At 37.7% G+C, this 20558-nt stretch overlaps 1 protein-coding gene and 3 pseudogenes across 1 annotated transcript; 3 read left to right on the top strand and 1 right to left on the bottom strand.

The window, feature by feature from the left end:
* Positions 1–7299: 7299 nt before the first annotated feature.
* Positions 7300–8678, bottom strand: LOC149245104 (peroxiredoxin-2B-like). Its single transcript, XM_089455536.1, has one exon. The coding sequence runs from the start codon at positions 8410–8412 to the stop codon at positions 7627–7629; it is 786 nt and encodes a 261-aa protein (XP_089311662.1). The 5' UTR covers positions 8413–8678; the 3' UTR covers positions 7300–7626.
* A 10168-nt stretch (positions 8679–18846) lies between these two features.
* On the top strand, positions 18847–18965 carry LOC149245103 (5S ribosomal RNA; annotated as a pseudogene).
* Positions 18966–19707: 742 nt separating this feature from the next.
* Positions 19708–19825, top strand: LOC149245102 (5S ribosomal RNA; annotated as a pseudogene).
* A 410-nt stretch (positions 19826–20235) lies between these two features.
* On the top strand, positions 20236–20354 carry LOC149245101 (5S ribosomal RNA; annotated as a pseudogene).
* The last annotated feature ends 204 nt before the right edge of the window (positions 20355–20558 follow it).

The following is a 20558-nucleotide window of genomic DNA, read 5'->3' as shown; positions in this document are numbered from 1 at the left end:
TAATTTATCCCCCGTTTATTATTTATTTACCCAAATAATAACTAAATCACCGAAAAATAAAATCACTGGTATCTTTAACTTCTAGAATTAAAAATATGTAGCAAAAATAAACCATAGAGATCAATCACACATTGCAAAAATTAGTTAACCCACAAACAATACTTATCATTTCATTATCTGGAAAATCTGGGTTTTTCGATCCACGAAGATACAAGGAAAAATACAATCTAGAACCTGCAACTCAGCTCCTTCATAATGAATTCGGCCCGAGTAAATATCCCTTAAGGAAATATGCTTCAAGATGAAATCACTCTGAAGAAATCAGCCTCCAGCAACACGATCTACGCCCTCCAGCAAGTCGATTTGCTTCCTGCCCCTAATATGCACTGGAAAAACCCTAACACTCCAGCAACTCAGCCTCCTCCAGATAAATACAATTTCTCTCCGGCAACACGGCCTTGCAATATCCTCCTATTTTGCCTCCTTGGATTCACACAAAACCACTTGCACTTCTCCTTCTCTGCGCACTGATCAGTGAACCACTCGCACTGTCGAAAAATTCACTCTCTCTCGTGATGACTCGCTCACACACTTGTGCTCTTCGTTGTGTCTTCACCTCCACTGCTAGCCTCCATTTATAATCTTCAATGAGTCCAAATCCCAAACCCCAATCTCCTCTCTAGAAGCATCTTGAATCTTCCTTCTAGAAACATCTTGAAGATCAACTGTTGAGATTATTTCTAATTAAATTATTTATCCTTAGAAAATAACTCAATAGTCCACAATAATTAATTGACTTCAATTATTGTTCTTTTCCGATTATTTCTAATTAAATTATTTATCCTTAGAAAATAACTCAATAGTCCACAATAATTAATTGACTTCAATTATTGTTCTTTTCCTAAGTTACACTTGGGAAAAAAGACATAAATCACTAGAAGAGGAAAATAATGTCTTCCATGTGCTAAAACACCAAGCAATTGTAGAAGACCTTCTGATGCTACTCACATCAACACAACGCATATTTGTAGTGGTGGGGATTGGTGTCTTTAGTAGGTTGGTGCCAACGAATATTTGCAACAGTGGGATTGGTGTCTCCAATAGATTAGCGTCTACAAAGATCTGTAAGAGTAGGTCAGTGCCTGCCAAAGTTTGTATCAATGGGGATTGCCCCAGTAGGTTGATGCCTACAAAGAATTATAAAAAGAAGTTGTGGTTTTCTCTCGAAAGGGTTTCCACATAAATCTTGTATTCGATGTTGCAGCTAATAGATCTCATATGTGATTGTTTTCTTATGGTTCGAGAATATTTAAATAAGTAAAAAATGTCTTACGCCAATTCACTTTTATTGATTCACCTCCCCCCCTCTCAGTATAAGTGTGTGCTCAATAGAAGCTATAGCATATTCCCATAGATCAACGAGTAACTAATATTTTGACCAAGCCCTTGACAAAAAGGAAGTTTGAGGCATTTGGAGACAGAATTGGGTTGGTGCAAGATTTCTGTCTCACTAAGAGGGGGTGTTGAGAATATAGCTCAAACAAGAACATCCACACTCATTCAGTGAAAATGCAAGAAGTAGTTCAAGAATTTTTAAAAAATATTTTCGTCAGATTATTCTATTTTTGGAAAAATGATTCTATTTTGTAATTCATTGTAGTAAAAAAATGTCATATATTTAGCAATTAAGTCTAAAAGTGTATCACCTGCATGACTTACACAAGGAGTAAGCTTAAAAATAGATTGTCCCTAAAAATATTAAGACAGCCACACTTAAGCAATTGAGCAGCTGAGAGAAAGAGAGAGAGCAGGGATTCAGGAAAAGGCCAGTTTTTGTATTTCCCTGCAGTTGTGCGAAACAACTTTGCAGTCTCACGAACATGTCCATACAATCGTACAGATAGTTTGTATAGGTTGTACAGCAGTTTTCCATTGTTTCTAGTTTTTCCCAGTAGGTTGTATTATGTATTTTATCAAGCAAGCTGTACAAGATCAGTTTGCGGTGTTTTAAATATTGATCCAACGCCCTTTTCAATCCTTTCACAATGATAGAGAAGCATATCACCCAGAAACTAGGAATGATTTGTAGCTTTTATTCCTCTAGCTATACAAATCCCTTGAAGATTTCCAGATATTCTCTCTCTCAAATCTTCTACTCAATGAGTCCGCCATAATTATAAATAGTAACAGAGATTGGGGGCAATCCTGTCTTAGGCCTCTTTTACTCATGAAGTGATAGGCCTGCCATTTGCAAGAAGGGCTATCCACGACGATTCAATGCAAGATTTCACCCATTAAATGAAGAACGCAACAAAGCCAAATTTACAAAGCATATCAAACAGAAAGGAGTGTCTTACCAGGTTGAAGGCGTTGGCGGTTGGCCATATCAATCTTGACTACCATCCCCTTTTATTTGTTTCTTTTGCTGGAGTGTATTGCTTCTTGCACCATTATTATATTATCAACAATTTGTCTTTTCAACACAAGTCCACCTTGATTATCATAAAATAACTTAGGAAGATTCATTTTCAATTACTTGCGAGGATTTTGATCAATATTTTATATGACAAATTGCATAAGGAGATTGTTGAAATAGTGATGAGTTGCTTTCCTTGGGGATTAAAGATAGGAATGAGAAGTTAGTGCTACCCCCAAGCTTGGGTTTCTTTCTGGAATAATTTAACATCCACTTCGTTCATGCCTTCTCAGTCAACTGCAGTCAAACTCAACCCCAACCAGAAAGTCAAATCTGCAATCAACATCCGCTTTATTTCTTCTGCTATCTTTGCATTGTCTTCATTGATAACCAAAGACAGAATGTCTCTAGGCATATTTGTAGCTACTTGCACATCTGCCTTATCTGCAACAGTGAAAAGGGTTTCAGTGGGTTTTATCCACATCCTTTAATGCAACAAATTCACTTAGTCTCTCTCTATTTTTTGACTCATGCCTTTTACAGTATTTTTTTATAATCGGGTCTTCATTTGCTTGTGAAAGAACAAGGTGTTCTAACTTCTTATCTCTGAAGTGAAGCCAAAGCATGCAAGATTTTGGCCTCCAAACCTCTGCCTCTTTTCTGTAGCCTTGATATACCTTGTTGCATGAGGTGTTCTTACATTAGATCTTGATTTGAGACCTTGTCGTATTCCATTTTTTCCTATAGATTTTGACATCGAGATTGTCGATCTATTCTTTCTTATGCAAGCGAGATACAAGAGTATTTAGGTGAGTCTTTTAGGGCAAACTCAATGGCTCAATGTTTGTCTTCCCACACAAAGAAAGGCAATCCATTCACTAATTGTTTCCATGTTTTTGTTATAATTTCCAAAGCTTTTGAATCATGTAACCACATAGGATTAAAGCGAAAAGGTATTGGGCAAAGATTCTGAGGATGGTGAAAAGGTAAATAAATCGGTTTCTGGTCTGATATGCTAGAAAGGATGATATCAGAAGATAAGGTCAAGTTGTCAAGCAAAAGCTCACTTTGCACAAGGAATCTCTGTCCAATCTAGCCACAGCATGTCATGACCCCAATCTCCTATTTGCCCAAGTATATTTCCCAATTCCCATTTTTTGGTTTGACGTCTATCATATCCCAATCTGCGATCAAGTCTTCCATACTTTCTCTGAATCTCTAAAAGGATCCCTGACTATGGTTCCTCCACTTTTTTCTTTATTTGATAAAAATGCATTGAAATATCCAATTGTAATGTTGTTCCTGAATCTTAATAATTGTAATGTAACATGATCCATATCTCAATATATAATATGCCGATTTTTTCCTACTGAAAAAAAAAAAAAAAAAAACCCCTGCAATGATTTCCAACTTCTACTTTTTTTGCAATGCACTGGCTTGTGAACATTGATTATATGATACTTCTTATCTGAGCTTTGATGATTAAAACTTGTTAGAAGCTAGTTCTAAGTGGATGGGGAGTACTCCATTTGAAGCGTTACGCTATCCCAAAGAGTGCACAGACCACTTGATGCACCTCTGGCACTAATAGCTACCGCTTCACTATTTTTCCATTGCCTTTTGCCAAAATTGAGCATCTCATCTTCATTAAGGTTAATATCTTTGATGAGGATGATAATTGTTTTTTTGGATTTGATTAAATCTCATAATGCTTCTTTATATCTACTTCCCCAACCTCTACAATTCTAGGAGATTATACTCATTATTTAACCTATGGAGGTTTGGTGCTAGCACCTACTAGGTTAATGCCCTTCCTGCAATAGTTGTTTACCTAGTGTTTTCAAAGATTTATTTCCTCCAACCAATGAACTTTGAACGGCCATTTGCATTCCTAAACTTATTTTATTAGCTTCCTCCTCTTTTTTCCCTTGAGGGTTTTCGCCCAACCTTCTTGGGAAGACGCTCCTTTTTTTCATCTTCATCATCCATCTATTGCTATTTTTTTTTGTAGTGAGAACCCCACAAGTGGACTTTTCTAGAACTTTATCTATCTCTTCCTATCCATCTAAATGGATATCAACTTTTGAGGAGATTATGGGTTTTGCCTAAGATGATGAGTATGTCAATGGAAAGGCAACTTACTGCAGGATGACTGGAATTTGGATTGTACTCTCCTTTGAAATGTTTGGAATCTTCAAGGGACAAGATGTCATAGCAACTGGGAAAGGGTGTAGTTTTCCTTTTCTGAGTAGTTGATGTAGAGGCTTGGCCTTCATTTGCTTCTTGTCCCTGAAAGGCTTGATTTTGGCTAGTTGCATGCCCTTGATGTTGACCAATTTTCTTAACAACTTCCCGTTGCTCTTCCTTTTCAGCTTGAGTTTGCACTGAGTCTACTTCTTTAAGGTCCTTGGCAAAATGGCCATATTTCTAGTATGATTTGCACTCGAACAGCAACTATCCATAATCTATTTTTTGGATGCGTTTTCAGTTTGCCAAATTCAAAATAATAGCTTCCAAGAGACCCTTTTCGAAATCCACTTCAACAGAAATTCTTGCACATGTGAACATATCAACCCTTGACCCTGATTTATCAATGTATTTTCCTGCTGAATTGCCAATGGCCCTTAGACTTTCTTCATTCTAGCAAAGGTAGTGGTAGGTGAGGCGATTAAACAAAAACTAGGATAAAAAAAGGCACATCTCGCTTTGGATCAAAAATAAAGAGCCCAACGATTAGATGCATTCCCCCGGTTTCATAAAGGTACAACCTACTTTTTAATATGGGATCACAATCCAACTTGAGTACAAATACAAATGTGTAAAACCCTCTTCCATAAAAATGGTATGTAAGTTTTCCTTCAATCAAGGTGACCCAATTTTTATTCATCCAAATGTCCATATTTCTTGAGGGGGCTAGATTCCAGTGAACTGCCCAATGAGTCTTCTTTCAGAAAGCACCAAAGCCATTTGCCTAGAGGTTGAGATTGGAAGAAAAACTTCAAGAATTGAGTTTAATTTTTTTACAAATCTTGGAGTTGGCTCGAGAGATGATTTTCCAAAAGAAGCAATGAGGACCTAAAATGTTGCCTCTTCAACACCAAAAGAGGGGGCCATCTCCTTAGGCTAGATCCATGGCCAGATGGCCCTAAAGGACACAACATTCAGCGGCAACTCAATCTCGACTAAGGTTTAGTGGCAACGCATTTTATGGTGGCATATAAATAATCTAGTAAGTATACATTGCAACTATTATTAGTAAAGGCTTTGGACAGTTGCCCTTCTCAGCATAAATAGATAGACTTCTATTCCTCAAAAGAATCACTCGCTCATTCCACAAGAATCATTTAGAGGCCCTCATAAAACTTCTTTATACTCATGAAATTTATTTTGCATATATCGATTACCAAATCAAGGTCAGTGTCTATGCTCTTCAAACTTCATAGACATGCTAATCACTTATATTTTTCTTCCTCAATTTTTCCAAGCAGAAACCCAAGGGAGGAAATCTACAGCAAAGCCCAATAGGATTGATATTGTTTGCAATAGTAACAATCGGTTGTGACCCCCGAGCACCCCCCTCAACCCTTGAGCACCAGTGTGACCCCATCACCCCCCTCACCATCGAACATCATATCCAGGAGACTTTGACCCCTCTCTCTCTCCTTCTACTTATATTGAGTTGTCCAACTCCTACCTCAGACACTCTCACATGTTGTATCACCGTAGCTGATACTGTTTTATACACTTTATTTTTGGTCTTCGCTAGACTTTGTGCTTAACCTTGTCAAATATTTACCTAGACTGTACTTTCAGATTTCTTGTATATCTCTTTCTCTCATTACATAGGAGCTGCTTTTGCATTCCCAAATTGTATTCACACTAGATATATCCTTTAGTCCCATTGACCTACTTTTGTGGTCATTTGTTGGACATTAATAAAATTATTTTATTTTATCTTATGCAATGATTATCTGACAATACCATTAGAGGTTTGCTTCCAACTCATTAACTGTCAGATACAATGCATGTCTGTTTCTCCTTGCTAACCCTCCTCCAAAATGCTGCTGATATATTTCTATCATAAAGCAACTACTTATTTTCCAACCAGTGCTAACTACTTTCCCTACCCAATGAAAAGTGGCATCTAGGGAAGGCAGGAAGTCACATGCATGCATGTCTGATAACGACCATAAAAAAATTCCTTGTAAGGAACAATAGCATGAAAACACTCTGCTCTTTAATAGAACAAGGTTAGCCACACTCATATCATCTAATACTATTATGGGAGATTATTTTTCACGGCCAATGTCACCACCTATGCATGTCGTAGTGTAATTCTGGTGTGAAGTCAATACAATATTTATCCATCTTGGACATGAGGTGAAATGAGAAACCATTGAACTAAAAGAAGAATCAAAAAATCCTAATACACATAGTGCACAACAGCGAGTTCAGATTATTTTCTCAGACGTTGGACTCCCCCATATACAAGTCCACAATTGTAGTCCAACATGGATTCCCCTTGTACAAGTCAACAATTTTAGTCCAACATATAGGGCAAGTAAGGGGAGAAAGGAATCGGAAAAGAAATGTAGAAGATCTTGACTGAATATCTAGCAAATATAATAAATCAAGCAAAAATGACAGAACATCCACCAAACAACAATCTGGGAAGAAATCCTTGACAACAAGCCCTCGGTTCAAATGTGAGGTCGACAGAGTATTAAGCCATCAACCAGGGCTCCAAGAGAAATGATCGTGGAACACAGGCAATAATGGATGTCACAATACCAGCCCCATATGATCATATAAAAGCACAAAAAGCAATGCAACTCAGAAAAGATTTTCCCTTTGATATCAGCCAGAAACATTACAGAAGAATATACAGCACAACCTTTAATAAAGAGCAAAATCATTCATTCAAGAAAAACCACATGATACAAATTATACAAATTTGCACCATGTTTGTAATAGTATAAAGGAAGCTCTTTACATTGAAATAATTTATCTAGACATAGGTTTAATCGATGCCAAAATGTTAAATATGTACTTTCTAAACAGGCATGCTTAAAAGCCAGTGTCAAGTTATAATCAAACCCCCCAAAAATGTGGTTTTACTCATCCTACTTCCTCTATCGCAATCCAAAAAGAGACAAAAATATATATGCTTGATTATATAGGCATACGACATATGACATGTAATAAAATCCTTACAGTGACTCCAAAATCTCTTCAGCTCCACTGACAGTGAATGCACCACCCTCCTCCAACTTCAAAATTTTGACAATCCCATCTTCTGCAACTAGGGCATAGCGCTTCGATCGAACACCAAGCCCAGCAGGTTTATCACTCAAATCTAAAGCCACGCCCATTGCCTTGGTGAAATACCCATTTCCATCAGCAAGCAGGAGCACCTTATCATCCACATCGAGGTTCTCCCCCCAAGCCTTCATTACAAATGCATCATTGACAGAAATACATGCAATGGTGTCGATTCCTTTGCTCTTTAGTTCATCTGCCCTCTGTACAAATCCAGGGAGGTGCTTCTGCGAGCAAGTGGGAGTAAAGGCACCAGGAACAGCTACGAGGACCACCTTCTTTCCTCTGGTTAAATCAGAGACTGTGATTGTCAGGAGATTGTCCTCTTTATCGATGTAGGAAAATGTAGCCTCTGGAAGCTTGTCACCCACAGAAATTTCAGATTTGATGCTTCTGTGAGGTTTAGGAGTTCTTCTTCTATTAGACTTTAAGGTAGGGTTTAAGGATTTGGATTTTGGCCCTGGACCTCCATAGAGGCCCACAAATGCAGACTTCAAAGAACGAGGCAATGTTGCTTGTGGGTTCCATGCCACTGATGGAGATGATAGTACACCACTTGACATGGAAGTGGTGGTCATAGGCAGAGAAATGGAAGTAGGTTTTGATGAGGATGAATGCTTTGCTGAAATATTGCATGAAGAGAAAGTTGCTGCCATGTTGTTAACAGATGTGGCCATTGCTGAAATGAAATAGGTCTGCGACTCGGTTAACAGCCCTGCGAACAGAAATGCTGAAAAGCAGAGACGAGAAGCTACCAATGTCCAATGTAGTAGATCTGTTTCAAGGAAAAGATAAAACAAAGGGGGTATTTCTACTTTATTGCCTGCGCGTAACCATGGGAGTCGTAGATGGAAACTTTGAAATTTTCGAATTTAATAAATGCGGTAATGAGAACTTCATATGATCATTGGTGAGTCGCGTTTGTCCATATTAAAAAATTGATGGTTGGCTGGTTTTGGATTAATTTTCTTTATAAGTTGGTGAAACTTGTCGAAGGTCAACTCGGCGCTCACTGGGCAACCGTACTTTCCTTCCCGAAATTTCGCACAATCATGGCCCTAAATTTGTCTCAGTGCGTTCTAATTGCTCATGATGGCCATTTCGCCGGGCGGATGAAGTGAAAATAATTTAGGATTAAATAAAATTTAAAAATAAAAGTAGATAGTAAATTTAATAAACATCCATCAAAAATAATATAGTTAATTTTTATTTATTTGGACAGGTTGCAAAGGAAGTGAGAAATTATGCAAAATATGAATAGTATCTACTACATGACTTTGGTTGATGATGGTTCTCTACACAACATTTCAATGAGGATGCCATAAACAATAGTTGAAAACATTTGGTACTTACCCTAGTTTATTTTGAGGTAGAAGTTTAACAAGGAAAAATGTTACTAGTACAAGTTAAGATCATAGATCGTAAAGGCATGATGCATCGACCATGGTCGTGGGGATTTATTGCTCTCCTACATTGGACCAAACCAAAGGCCTTCTCATAACGATCGACACATGAGATAAAATAATCTTTCCTATTGTCTTTTATTTATGCAACAGCACCAAAAGAAAAAGGTAGTACTGGGATGGGTGACTTTCCAGGAAGTCTTAGTGTTGCACTCTCCCCCTTTTTTGTGTGGCTCAGCGGAACCAGTGGAAGTGATCCTTGTGGGTGTGATTATGCTTTTTTGCAAGTTATGGAAATTCCGATCATATTGTGAAAAAATCCGGCAGAGATTTTTGTAAATCCAAGTTAAAGTTGTCAAACTTCATAATTTTAGGTGCCTTAGAAGTTTTTAATGGTGTTTAATCCATTTCCACCATCAAAAACATGATTCAAACACTGCCTCTACAAGATTTTTTTAAATTTTTTTGCCTTCTGGCCACTTTTGGCCACCCGGGCAATTCCTCCATCTCCATAGAGACTCCATTGTCATTGTATGAAATATCAAACCAAGTGTCATAACATTTATTAAAGAGTACATCTATCAAATCTATTTTAATATTTATTTTTACCATATAATTTTATTAATAAGAATATACAAGACAATAAATATAGTTTATATTATTTTTAATTTGACAGTGTTTAATTTTTTTACACCACAAGATTGCTGATTTTGACTTGATACCTGAAGAGGATTCCTCTGCCCCGCCCCCCCCCCGCACCATCAGACCTGAGATCATTGACAAATCTAAGCCCTGGGCTTATTTTGATGGCTCGGCACAGGACGCAGGCTGTGGGGGTGGGGCCATACTATATCTCAATGAATTGCATTGCTTCAAGATACAAATAAAACTAGGCAGAGGCACCAATAATTTTGCTGAACTGTGCACGGCTAAACACATCATACATTTTGCAATTCAAAAACAATGCAGACACCTACAGCTATTTGGAGATTCTAAAATTGTTTGCAATTGGCTGAATGATGCATCTCATTGTTATGCATTTTCATTGAGGCACATTTTAGATGAAGCTAAAAGACTGATTACTTCTTTTGAATCATTTGTCTGTCGACACATCTACAGGGAACAGAACACAGTCGCCGACCAGCTATCCAAAGAGGCAGCGCACAGACAAGGAAACGACTGGTTGATACAGGAGGAAATCGACGGAACATTCTACCAGCATTACCACAGACCTTTTGATGATCAAATTGGAGATGGGCTATAAAGCCCTCACATAACAGTACTATTTTTTGTTATCAGCATGTATATATATCTACTGTTTAGTCATGAGTACCAACTCTTTTATGGTTTTATACAGTTTATATGAAGCTCTCTGCGTAGAGCATGGACATAATTTTGATCACTGCTAGTTACAGATTCGGTAGGCTCCCTGCGTGGAGACAACTTGTTTTTTTGCCAGATCTATAGACTGTGAACTCGACAGGCACTGCTGCCTCCATATGAATATGCTTCGGCATCTACAAAATGTAATTTCTTAATATTAATAGAAATTACGACTTTTTCCCAGGGGAAAAAAAAAAAAAAAAAAATTGGCAGTGTTTAATTTTTATACATAGTTACAATATTCATTTAAATTAATTCATTTGTTATATTTAACTTCATTCCCTTTTATATTTCATAAAAGTTAGTAAGTAAAAGATTTGTTGCCCTGACTTATAGATATAGTTCTCTATTTTATTCCTTCGTGTAAATAAATGCAAAAAAACAAAAACTCATCCCCAAAACAAAAAAACAAAAACAAAAAAACTAAAACTAAAAAAAACATCACAATAAAATATATAATTTTGTCCCTTGAATATGTTTGCCTTTTTGGTCCCATGTGTTCATGGTTGATTATTAGTTTAAAGCTTACATCTAAAGTTGTTTTTAAACTATCATACGTCATTCTCAATAATAAGTTTGGTTTTTCTTATCTAAAACATATATCTATCTTGCTAAAATGTTTATTTGCGGAGCAATGGTGTGTAAAGTGTATTTACGTGGTTTAAGTAAATTTAAAATTAAATTACATTAAGTATCATGTAATTTTATTTTTATTTTTAATCTATTCATATATATATTAAAGTATAATTAGTAGGAAAATTGTTTTAAGTCTATTACAAGGCAAATCATTCTGAGAACAATTAAAAAAATTTAGTTATAATGGTGTCCTTATATCTGTTTATATTTTGTATATATTTATTAAATTTGGTCAACTTTAATAATAACAGATTTTATAGGTACCAACAAAGTTTATAGAGCTTAACTAGGTCAAAATGCATCATAGAAGTGTACAAAAACAAATCTAGAAAAGTTATAGAAGACGCTATATGAAAAAGATTGATGTTGCATTTCAAAGTTTATATATTTTTTTATTTTTAATACAATTTTTTACCTAAGAATAATAATAACAATAATTTAATTTTAATATGACTATGATATTATATGTAAGACTATCTTAAATATGATTACTATGTAGCATACTTTACATATATATATGGTTTTTTAACTCTATAAACATTTAAATTAAGTTAAAGTAGCTATCAATTACTTTTTACATAAGAAGTATGTATTAAGCAGCAACGCTACATACATATTACACTTGTTTTTTTTCTAGAAGAAGCGGTAAAGGATTTTCATGTGGACGTATTAGTTTTAGTATGATTAAGAAGGCTTTTTAATAAACTTAAGATTTGGTGAAAGAATATAATTTTTTAATAAAGAAAATTAATGATTTAGAAAATGTAAAAAATCTAGTAGTATTTTTTTAATTTAGGTGCATTTTGATATAGAGTTGTAATGTGATTTGGTTCATTCATATTGGTATGATGGTAGTTATAAAGTTCACATTTTTCTTTCTTTTTTTTAATAAAAGATTATTGAGTTTCTAGGTGTAATAAGAGTAATAAAGAAATGATTTATAAATCATTGATCTTTAGGTCCTATGTGGACATCATTGTTAGCTAATTACAAAATCATACACAAGAAGAAGTTGCAACACGAGAACTCATTGGGAGGTCATACATCTTAATGCTATTTTAGCTCAAAGAGTCGCTCCTTCCCCTTTTCAAGGTTGATTACCAAGATTTAGGAGGGTTGGCAATTATAGCAGGGAGGCAATTAAAAATCATGAACTTCCAAGGCCCACATGAATTCCATAGCTAGCTTATTGCAAAAGAGCGCACAAACTAAGGGTTCAACACTAACATCTCCAAAGAGGTTAGCCATCTGAATACAGTTGTAGCAAGAGCACACTTAACTACAAATTTTTGATGGGAAACATTCCATTAACAATTCTATTGTCACATCAAAAAAATTAATGTCCCCTTCCCCTCTTTAAGGGAGATTATTAAGCTTTTGCAGTGGGAGTCAAAGCAAGATGAGGTTAATTAAAAGTCATGAACTTCATGGTTGCATTTTGACACCGCATTCATCTCATTACAAAAGCATGCACAAAAATATGGTGCAACACTAGGATTTCCTAAGAGGTAACCAAACCCAATATCAATGTAGTCTAAGTGTGGTTGATTGCAGAGTTTTAATAAGATCGGGTGTAATAACAAAGTATGATCCACCCTGCACCTAAAATCATGAACCTTCAAGCTCTTATAGATACCATATTAGCTTGTTATGGAAGTGTGCGTCGAAGTGGGGTGTAACACTAAAGGCTTCTTGGGAGGAAATTACTTTGGTGCTACTTCAATGCAAGCACACTTAACTACATACTTCTAATGTGATGGTCTAGTGCATTGATGCTAGTACAATTACACTCATGAGGTTGACATGACCTTTTCCTCTACAAGGAAAATTTCCAAGTTTTGTGGGGTGGGGAAGGGTTGTTGCACCAAGAAGTCAATTAAAACTCATGAGTTGAGATAAAGGAATGTGTGAGACTGGGTCTTCATGAGAGCCCACGCATCCATGTGATACTTTAATTAAACGCTCTTGACTTTTGAGTTCTAATGGAATATAGTGCATTAACATTGATATGATTTCACCCACGACGTTAACACCTTTGAGTCCAATCTAAACACCATGCTTAGCTTATTACAAAATCATGTTTCAAAGAAGGGTGTAACACGAGGACTTCCCAAGAGGTCACCCATCCTAATATTATTCTAACCCAAGCACACTTAACTATGAAGTTTGATGGGACTATTACATTAAAATCAATGTGATCACACCCATAATGTTGAGAATTGTTTCTCTCAAGAGAATATTAAGTTCTTTTCTTGTTTTCTTTTCGAGGGGGAGAGAGAGAGAAATCATAATAAGAAGTTTATTAAAAAACACGAGCCTTAAGGGCCTTCGTGGACACCATAATTAACACATTATATAGTCATGCACAAAAGCATAATGTCCCCATTTTGATCCCTTTACAATTTGCAATTAATTATGCTTAGCATTGCTTTATTTCAACATTAACATTTTATAAACGGGTTGGGTTGAACTAGATAAACATAAAAAAAATTGTATATGTATTCCATTTTACTTTAATTCATGAAAAGTCCAAAGACAACTAATTGAGGCATGAGCACCTACATGGACCATAATACCACAAGCGAGGGTTGGTGAGGAGATTTGGGGTTTCATCTTGTAAATATGTCTAAGCCACACTTGCTAAAACACTTGGTCTTGATATTTGAATTTGAAAATATCCCACTCGTTTTTTCCCTCCTACTAAACAAGGAAGTTGTGTTGATTGAACTCTCCTCCCCAAAATTATTGGAGTTTAAGGGTAGTTGAGAATGTCCTCTCAGCATAAAATGAGAGGCGTGGGTTATGCATAACCATCCTAGGAATTCATGGATGACCAAGATTGTATGGGAAAGTGAAAACCACATTCTAAAAGGCATTCACACAAGTGGGTGGAAGGGAGGATTGTCACATGGAGAGAGTGAACTGAGAGAAAAGGGTGTGAGCTAAGTTGTTATTAAGTGACACAATGGAGAAAAACCAATGAATTTGAGCTAGAAATTTGCATGGGAAGCCTCCGCCTCATTCAAAATTATGGACAATGATTTCGAGAGCCTATTTGGTGCACTAGAAGCATTGAAGGAGGAGATCCCTTGAGCAGTGAAGGGGAAGCTCACTCTTGTTTTGTGCTAAATTGGTAGAAGAAGCCATAAGAGTTCACGAGAGGCATATGAAGATTTACCCTACAGAAAAATTCCTTTGGAGAGAGTTTATCCTTTTGCCAAGTTTATTGAGAGTTACTTGAGTTTACTCTTGTGGTATCATGCTTTGGCTAGGGGGTGGTCGAAATAACTAGTGCAACTAAGCCCATGGTTGGGTGGAGAAGTGCTCACCCTCAATCAATTGTTGGAAAGCTTCCAATTTTAGATAAGTGCTCTTGTCCTAATTAGGGTTTACATATAGTGAATGTGTTATATGTATTATACATGAAATTTGATGTGAGATGGTGTTAAGAGTGACAAACTGCATGAAAGGATTATATTGCATGAAAGTGTAATAATCTTTATATGCACAGGTGTGATGAATTTTTGGCTTGTTGCCTTAGAACTTCAAGTTAAATTTTTATGTGTATGTTGTTCAAGGGTTTTGTCTTAGATAAAGACATTTTTCATGTCTTTGGTTATAGTCGGTGTGCTTATAATTATAGATTGAATTACCGATTATATGTTTTAATCCTTAAAAAAAATATCATTGCCCTTAAGAATATATATTCTGCAAAACCTATGCATTGGTGCCAAAACAATTGAATTATAAATAATGTGCCTTGTATGATGTCAGCTACTACTAGAAGCATGAATTTGTATAGAGTCATGAGCTTGTGGGCATAAGTTGCATTCATGCATGGTTGTAACTATAACATGAAAATAGGGATGTTATGCTTAAGATCTAGAAAGATTTACCCCACTACAACTTGATCCTTGTGAATTCCAAGCCGCAAAGCTCCAAATATTATACATTATTCAGAGAATGTATTTATAGCCTAATGGATTTGTTTTAGCTCTAGTTAGGGTGTATTATTATTCTTGAAATTGATTGAAGAATGAAGTTGTGCATGTGGAGTTGTTATTTTCATTTGGGCGGATTATCTTTTATTTGAATTCATTACTACAACTTCATATTGGTTTAGTCTTGAATGGAAATTGGGCACTACCTTGGTTTTTTCTTCATAAAACCATACAAGTGAAGTTGGAATGGTTGGGAGTCAATCTTGTAGGTAATTATGTGATTGTGTTATGATTGGGAAAATTTGAATGTTTCATTTTGTTCATTTTTTGTAAGGCTCATGTGTTGGAATAATATAGTTCTAATTCTTAGGTACTAGGGAAACTCTATTATATGATGGGTAGGTGAAATTTTCTTATTAATATCTATTTAAGCCATGAAATGTTGATCACCGCGTAGTCCTTGAAAAAAGGAATTAGATATGTAGATGACATGGATAACCTTGATTGCAAGATGATTTTTTGTAAACCACAAATTTACCCCTTCCATGATTCTTGCTTATGAAAGATGTGATTATGAAGAAGAATGAAAGATTCAGAGTCTCTAGACCCTTGTATTTTAGGCCAATATTCGTGGAACAGCCACTTCTCTTCAAGTACAAGGCTTGTAGCATGAAACAACTATTCTTTTTGGTTAATTACAACTAAGTTGAATGTATGAGACCTTGATATAATTAGAATAGATCAAGAGAGGCCCCATTAAAATGGCTTACCCTTAACATTATTTAGCAAAGAATACCTGGAAGGTTTCAAGGAAAGCCTTAGTGAGAAAGTGAATTGCATGAGATTATTTTTTTTGTGATACAGCCGAGGCTGTCAAAGTCTTAGGTACATGTGGCATGGACTTATTGACATGCCATGAAGGGAAAAGTTTGTGTGGTTTTACATATTGCACCAAAAAATTTTGTGGTGTGATGCATCGCACCCACAAAATTTATAAGCACACAAAACAATAACTTTGATTAAGGACTAAATTGTTGTAACCATGAAATTTCTTGCACATGTGATGCATGAAACTATATTGCAAATTTTAATAATTTGTGCATGAAACATAAAACTTGAAGGATGTAATACATTGTTGCATGAGCAAAACTTTAGTTGAAGTGACATATCAACTCAATTTTTTTTTAACAATGTGATACATCATATATGCATAAAATTCATGGCCATGATACACAAAACTTTGGCAATGCAACAATACAGATGTCAACCTTATAATTGTTGAAATGCAAAACAATGCATAAATGTGATAGCATGTATAACATAAATAAAAGGTTGACATGTGATATGTTGGGGAAATCTATTGTTTTGGGAAGTAATAAACGTAATGAGTACAAATATATTTTGTCAATGCAATACAAAGAAAGAGGAAGCCCTTTGTCATTAAGGAGAAACAATTCTCCAATCTAACGTGTCACATGGCTAAATTTTGTTGGCATGACCAAAACTTTATGGAGATGCGCAACAATGTTGTTGATCATTGGGACTAATCAAAGTATCAATGACAACATTTGAGGGAAAAAACTCCCCCAGTCATTTTTATAGAGGTGGGACTCCTCTTTTAAATAAAGTAAATAAACACAAAAATAAGATAAAAAATGCTCGAGACAAGACTATAATTTATATGAAATGAGTATTTTTTTTGTAGGGTGAAAAGTTATTGCCTTCAAAAATTGGATTTTACTAGATAAATTGAACATTTAGGTCAGTCTCTCACTAGGGAGACCTATCCAGATCCAAAAATTTACTCTTTGTAGAGAGGATAGGGCCAACTGAGTACTAGAAGAGACAACAGTAAACACAACAAAAATAAGAAATAGTCTTAAACAACTTTGTAGAGAACCATCTGCAACACAGGAATCATGAAAGATAGACATATAAATAATTAGGCAACGTGATCTAAATAAGATATTGCAACTTGGATGGGATCTTTAGTGTCTTTGGATGTTCTCCCTGTCGAGGGGCTAATGCCAAGATGTTGTTCAATTCACTCCATCCTTTGATCTAAGTCCCTCAAATGCTAATTAAGATTCTTAAGGGAGTGGAGAATATCTACTCGATGCTTGTGTCAATCCAAAAGTATTCACCCTAAAAGAAACCTCATCTACTAATAAAGATCAACAGTTTGCATATATTGTTGAAGCGGCCTCTCGTGTGTCTAGTGTCAAGTATCCAATTTTCCAGTTCAATGATAACCTCTATGTTTAAGAGAGGATCTCTGTGATGAAGCTTTCCCCTCAACATGTGTCTCTTCTTCTTGAATAATTCATGGTGTGAGTTCATGATAGCACGATGCAAAGTCCTCCAAACGATGGTGCATATGAAAATTTCCCCTATGGATCTACTCTTGGTAATAGGCAACTCCCCTCTGAACTCTCACTCTCTAACGAGGTATGGGGGAATAGTTAGAGCAACAAAATATCATAGGTAGAGGCCAGGATAGACTAAGGAAGTCCAGTGAAATAAAGAGGTGTCATGACATTTGAGAGGAAAACAAAATGACGTTGCAATCACATAACCATCCCAAAACAAAATCCAAGAAAATCAGTTTAAGAGGAGGGAGAGGAAAGGACGTAGACCACATTCTTTGAATGGAAATTAGCATCCACCCATGGTATTCATCGACCGATGGTATTTACCCACTCATGGAATATACTCATGGTATTGTAAGTGGCATCCACCCATGGTATTCATGCACCCAAGGTATTTATCCACCCATGGAATTTACCCATTGTATTGTAAGTGGCATTCACCCATGGTATTGTAAGTGAGATCCACCAATGGTATTCAATCATTCATGGTATCTACCCACCAATGGAATTTACCTGTGGTATCATAACTAAAAAAGACTATAAGTAATAAGTCGCATTTTGTAAAAGAACAGATTGTCCACCACAATGTAGCTTTTAGAATTATTCTCTACTTTCATTAAAAAAATCTCGATGGGTTTGTTTAATGTGTGTTCTCCTATTTTCCTTTCTTATAAGTGGTGGTTAATGATCCCACCTACTCTAATGCGGAACTTCGCAGTTACGCGTGCTTGACGGTAAATTGCATTATGTTGCGTGTTTATCTTATTTTACGGCGTGGGGCTACTTATATATCAATTTATAATGGAATCTCGCGGACGAAGAGATTGCTCGAGCATTAAGGGGGGCCTAATTGAGGGAAACAACGACTCGCTCAACATTGCTCCAAGGGAAATTCGAGAACAGGGCACCGATTCATCATCCTGGTCAGAAGTCACAAGTGGGATTACAGCGCAACGAAGGCGACGTATTGTGGTAGTGGGCGATGAATCTAGCACGGTTCGCGTCACTATAGCAAAGATGACACAAGGAGAGTAGGTAAGAGGTTTAAATCGTATATACTTTTGTAGGAATTCGAATTTTGGAGGAACCTGTGGGTCGTTCACGAAAAGGCCACGCGAGCTCCATGTAGTGTCGTCGGTGGCCGCGGAACTTACGCCTTTTTCTTCTCTCTCTCTCACATTTTTTTCTTCCTTTCATTTCCCCACTTCATTCTTCTCTTGGTTCGCTGGCTCCCCGTGGGGCGGGAGGCGACGCCAAGTCGGGGAAGAGGGCGAGCTCTTGCGTCGAGCCGCTTCAGATCGAGGGCCATGGATGGGCCCCATGCCCTGTGCGTGGCTCGACAGTCTCCCTTGAAGAGGGGGAGGGGGCGAGATCTTTACGAGTGCGATCATACCAGCGTTAATGCATAGGATCCCATTAGAACTCTACAGTTAAGCGTGCTTAGGCTAGAGTAGTACTGGGATGGGTGACCTCCTGGGAAATCCTAGTGTTGTACCCTCCCCCCTCTTTTATACGGCTCGACGAAGCTAGTGGAAGCGATCCTTGCGGGTGTGATCGCGTCGGCTCTAATGCGAAACTCCGCGGTTACGCGTGCTTGACGATAAATTGGATTATGTTGCGTGTTTATCTTGTTTTGCGGCGTGGGGCTACTTATATATTGATTTATAATGGAATCTCGCGGACGAAGAGATCACTCGAGCATTAAGGGGGGGCCTAACTAAGGGAAACAACGACTCGCTCAAGACTGCTCCAAGGGAAATTCGAGAACAGGGCACCGATTCATCATCCTGGTCGGAAGTCACAAGTGGGATTACAGCGCAACGAAGGCGACGTATTGCAGTAGTGGGCGATGAATCTAGGATTGTTTGCGCCACTATAGAAAAGATGACACGAGGAGAGTACGTAAGAGGTTTAAATCATATATACTTTTGCAGGAATTCGAATTTTGGAGGAACCCGTGGGTTGTTCACGGAAAGGCCGCACAAGCTCCACGCAACATCGTCGGTGGCCACGAAACTTACGCCTCTCTCTCTCTCTCTCGATTTTTTCTTCCATTCCTTTCCCCCTTCGTTCTTCCCCTGGTTCGCTGGCTCCCCACGGGGCGGGAGGCACCGCCAAGTCAGGGAAGAGGGCGAGCTCCTGCATCGAGCTGCTTCAGATCGAGGGCCATGGATGGGCCCCATGCCCTGTGCGTGGCTCAGCGGTCTCCCTTGAAGAGGGGGAGGGGGCGAGATCTTTGCATGTGCGATCATACCAGCGTTAATGCATTGAATCCATCAAAACTCCGCAGTTAAGCATGCTTGGGCTAGAGTAGTACTGGGATGGGTGGCCTCCGGGGAATTCCTAGTGTTGCACCCTCCCCCCTTTTTTGTGCGGCTCGGCGGAGCCAGTGGAAGCGACCTTAGCGGGTGCGATCGCGTTGGCTCTAATGCGAAACTCTGCGGTTATGCGTGCTTGACGGTAAATTGGATTATGTTGCATGTTTATCTTGTTTTGTGACGTGGGGCTACTTATATATCAATTTATAATGGAATCTCACGAACGAAGAGATCACTCAAGCATTAAGGGGGGGCCTAACTGAGGGAAACAACGACTCGCTCAACACTAGTCCAAGGGAAATTCGAGAACAGGGCACCGACTTATCATCCTGGTTGGAAGGGCGAGCTCCTGCACCGAGCCACTTCGGATCGAGGGCCATGGATGGGCCCCATGCCCCGCGCGTGGCTCGATAATCTCCCTTGAAGGGGGGGAGGGGGAAAGATCTTTGCGGGTGCGGTCATACCAGTGTTAATGCACTGAATCCCATCATAACTCTGCCATTAAGCGCACTTGGGCTAGAGTAGTACTAGGATGGGTGACCTCCTCGGAAGTCCTAGTGTTGCACCCTCCCCCCTTTTTTGTGCAGCTCAGCGGAGCCAGTGGAAGCGATCCTGGCGGGTGCGATCGTGCCGGCTCTAATGCGGAACTCCGCGGTTACGCGTGCTTGACATTTATTGGATTATGTTGCGCATTTATCTTGTTTTGCAAATGGGGCTACTTATATATCAATTTATAATGGAATCTCGTGAACGAAGAGATCGCTCGAGCATTG

Source organism: Pinus tabuliformis, chromosome 7 (assembly GCF_031772625.1).
Source record: "Pinus tabuliformis cultivar Carrire ecotype Pingquan chromosome 7, CPIR1, whole genome shotgun sequence".
NCBI classification, from domain to species: domain Eukaryota; kingdom Viridiplantae; phylum Streptophyta; class Pinopsida; order Pinales; family Pinaceae; genus Pinus; species Pinus tabuliformis.
This window is presented reverse-complemented; position numbering and strand designations above follow the sequence as displayed.

Coding starts and splice junctions, on each gene's coding strand:
- LOC149245104 (XM_089455536.1), bottom strand. CDS start 8,412: ATGGCCACATCTGTTAACAACATGGCAGCAACTTTCTCTTCATGCAAT.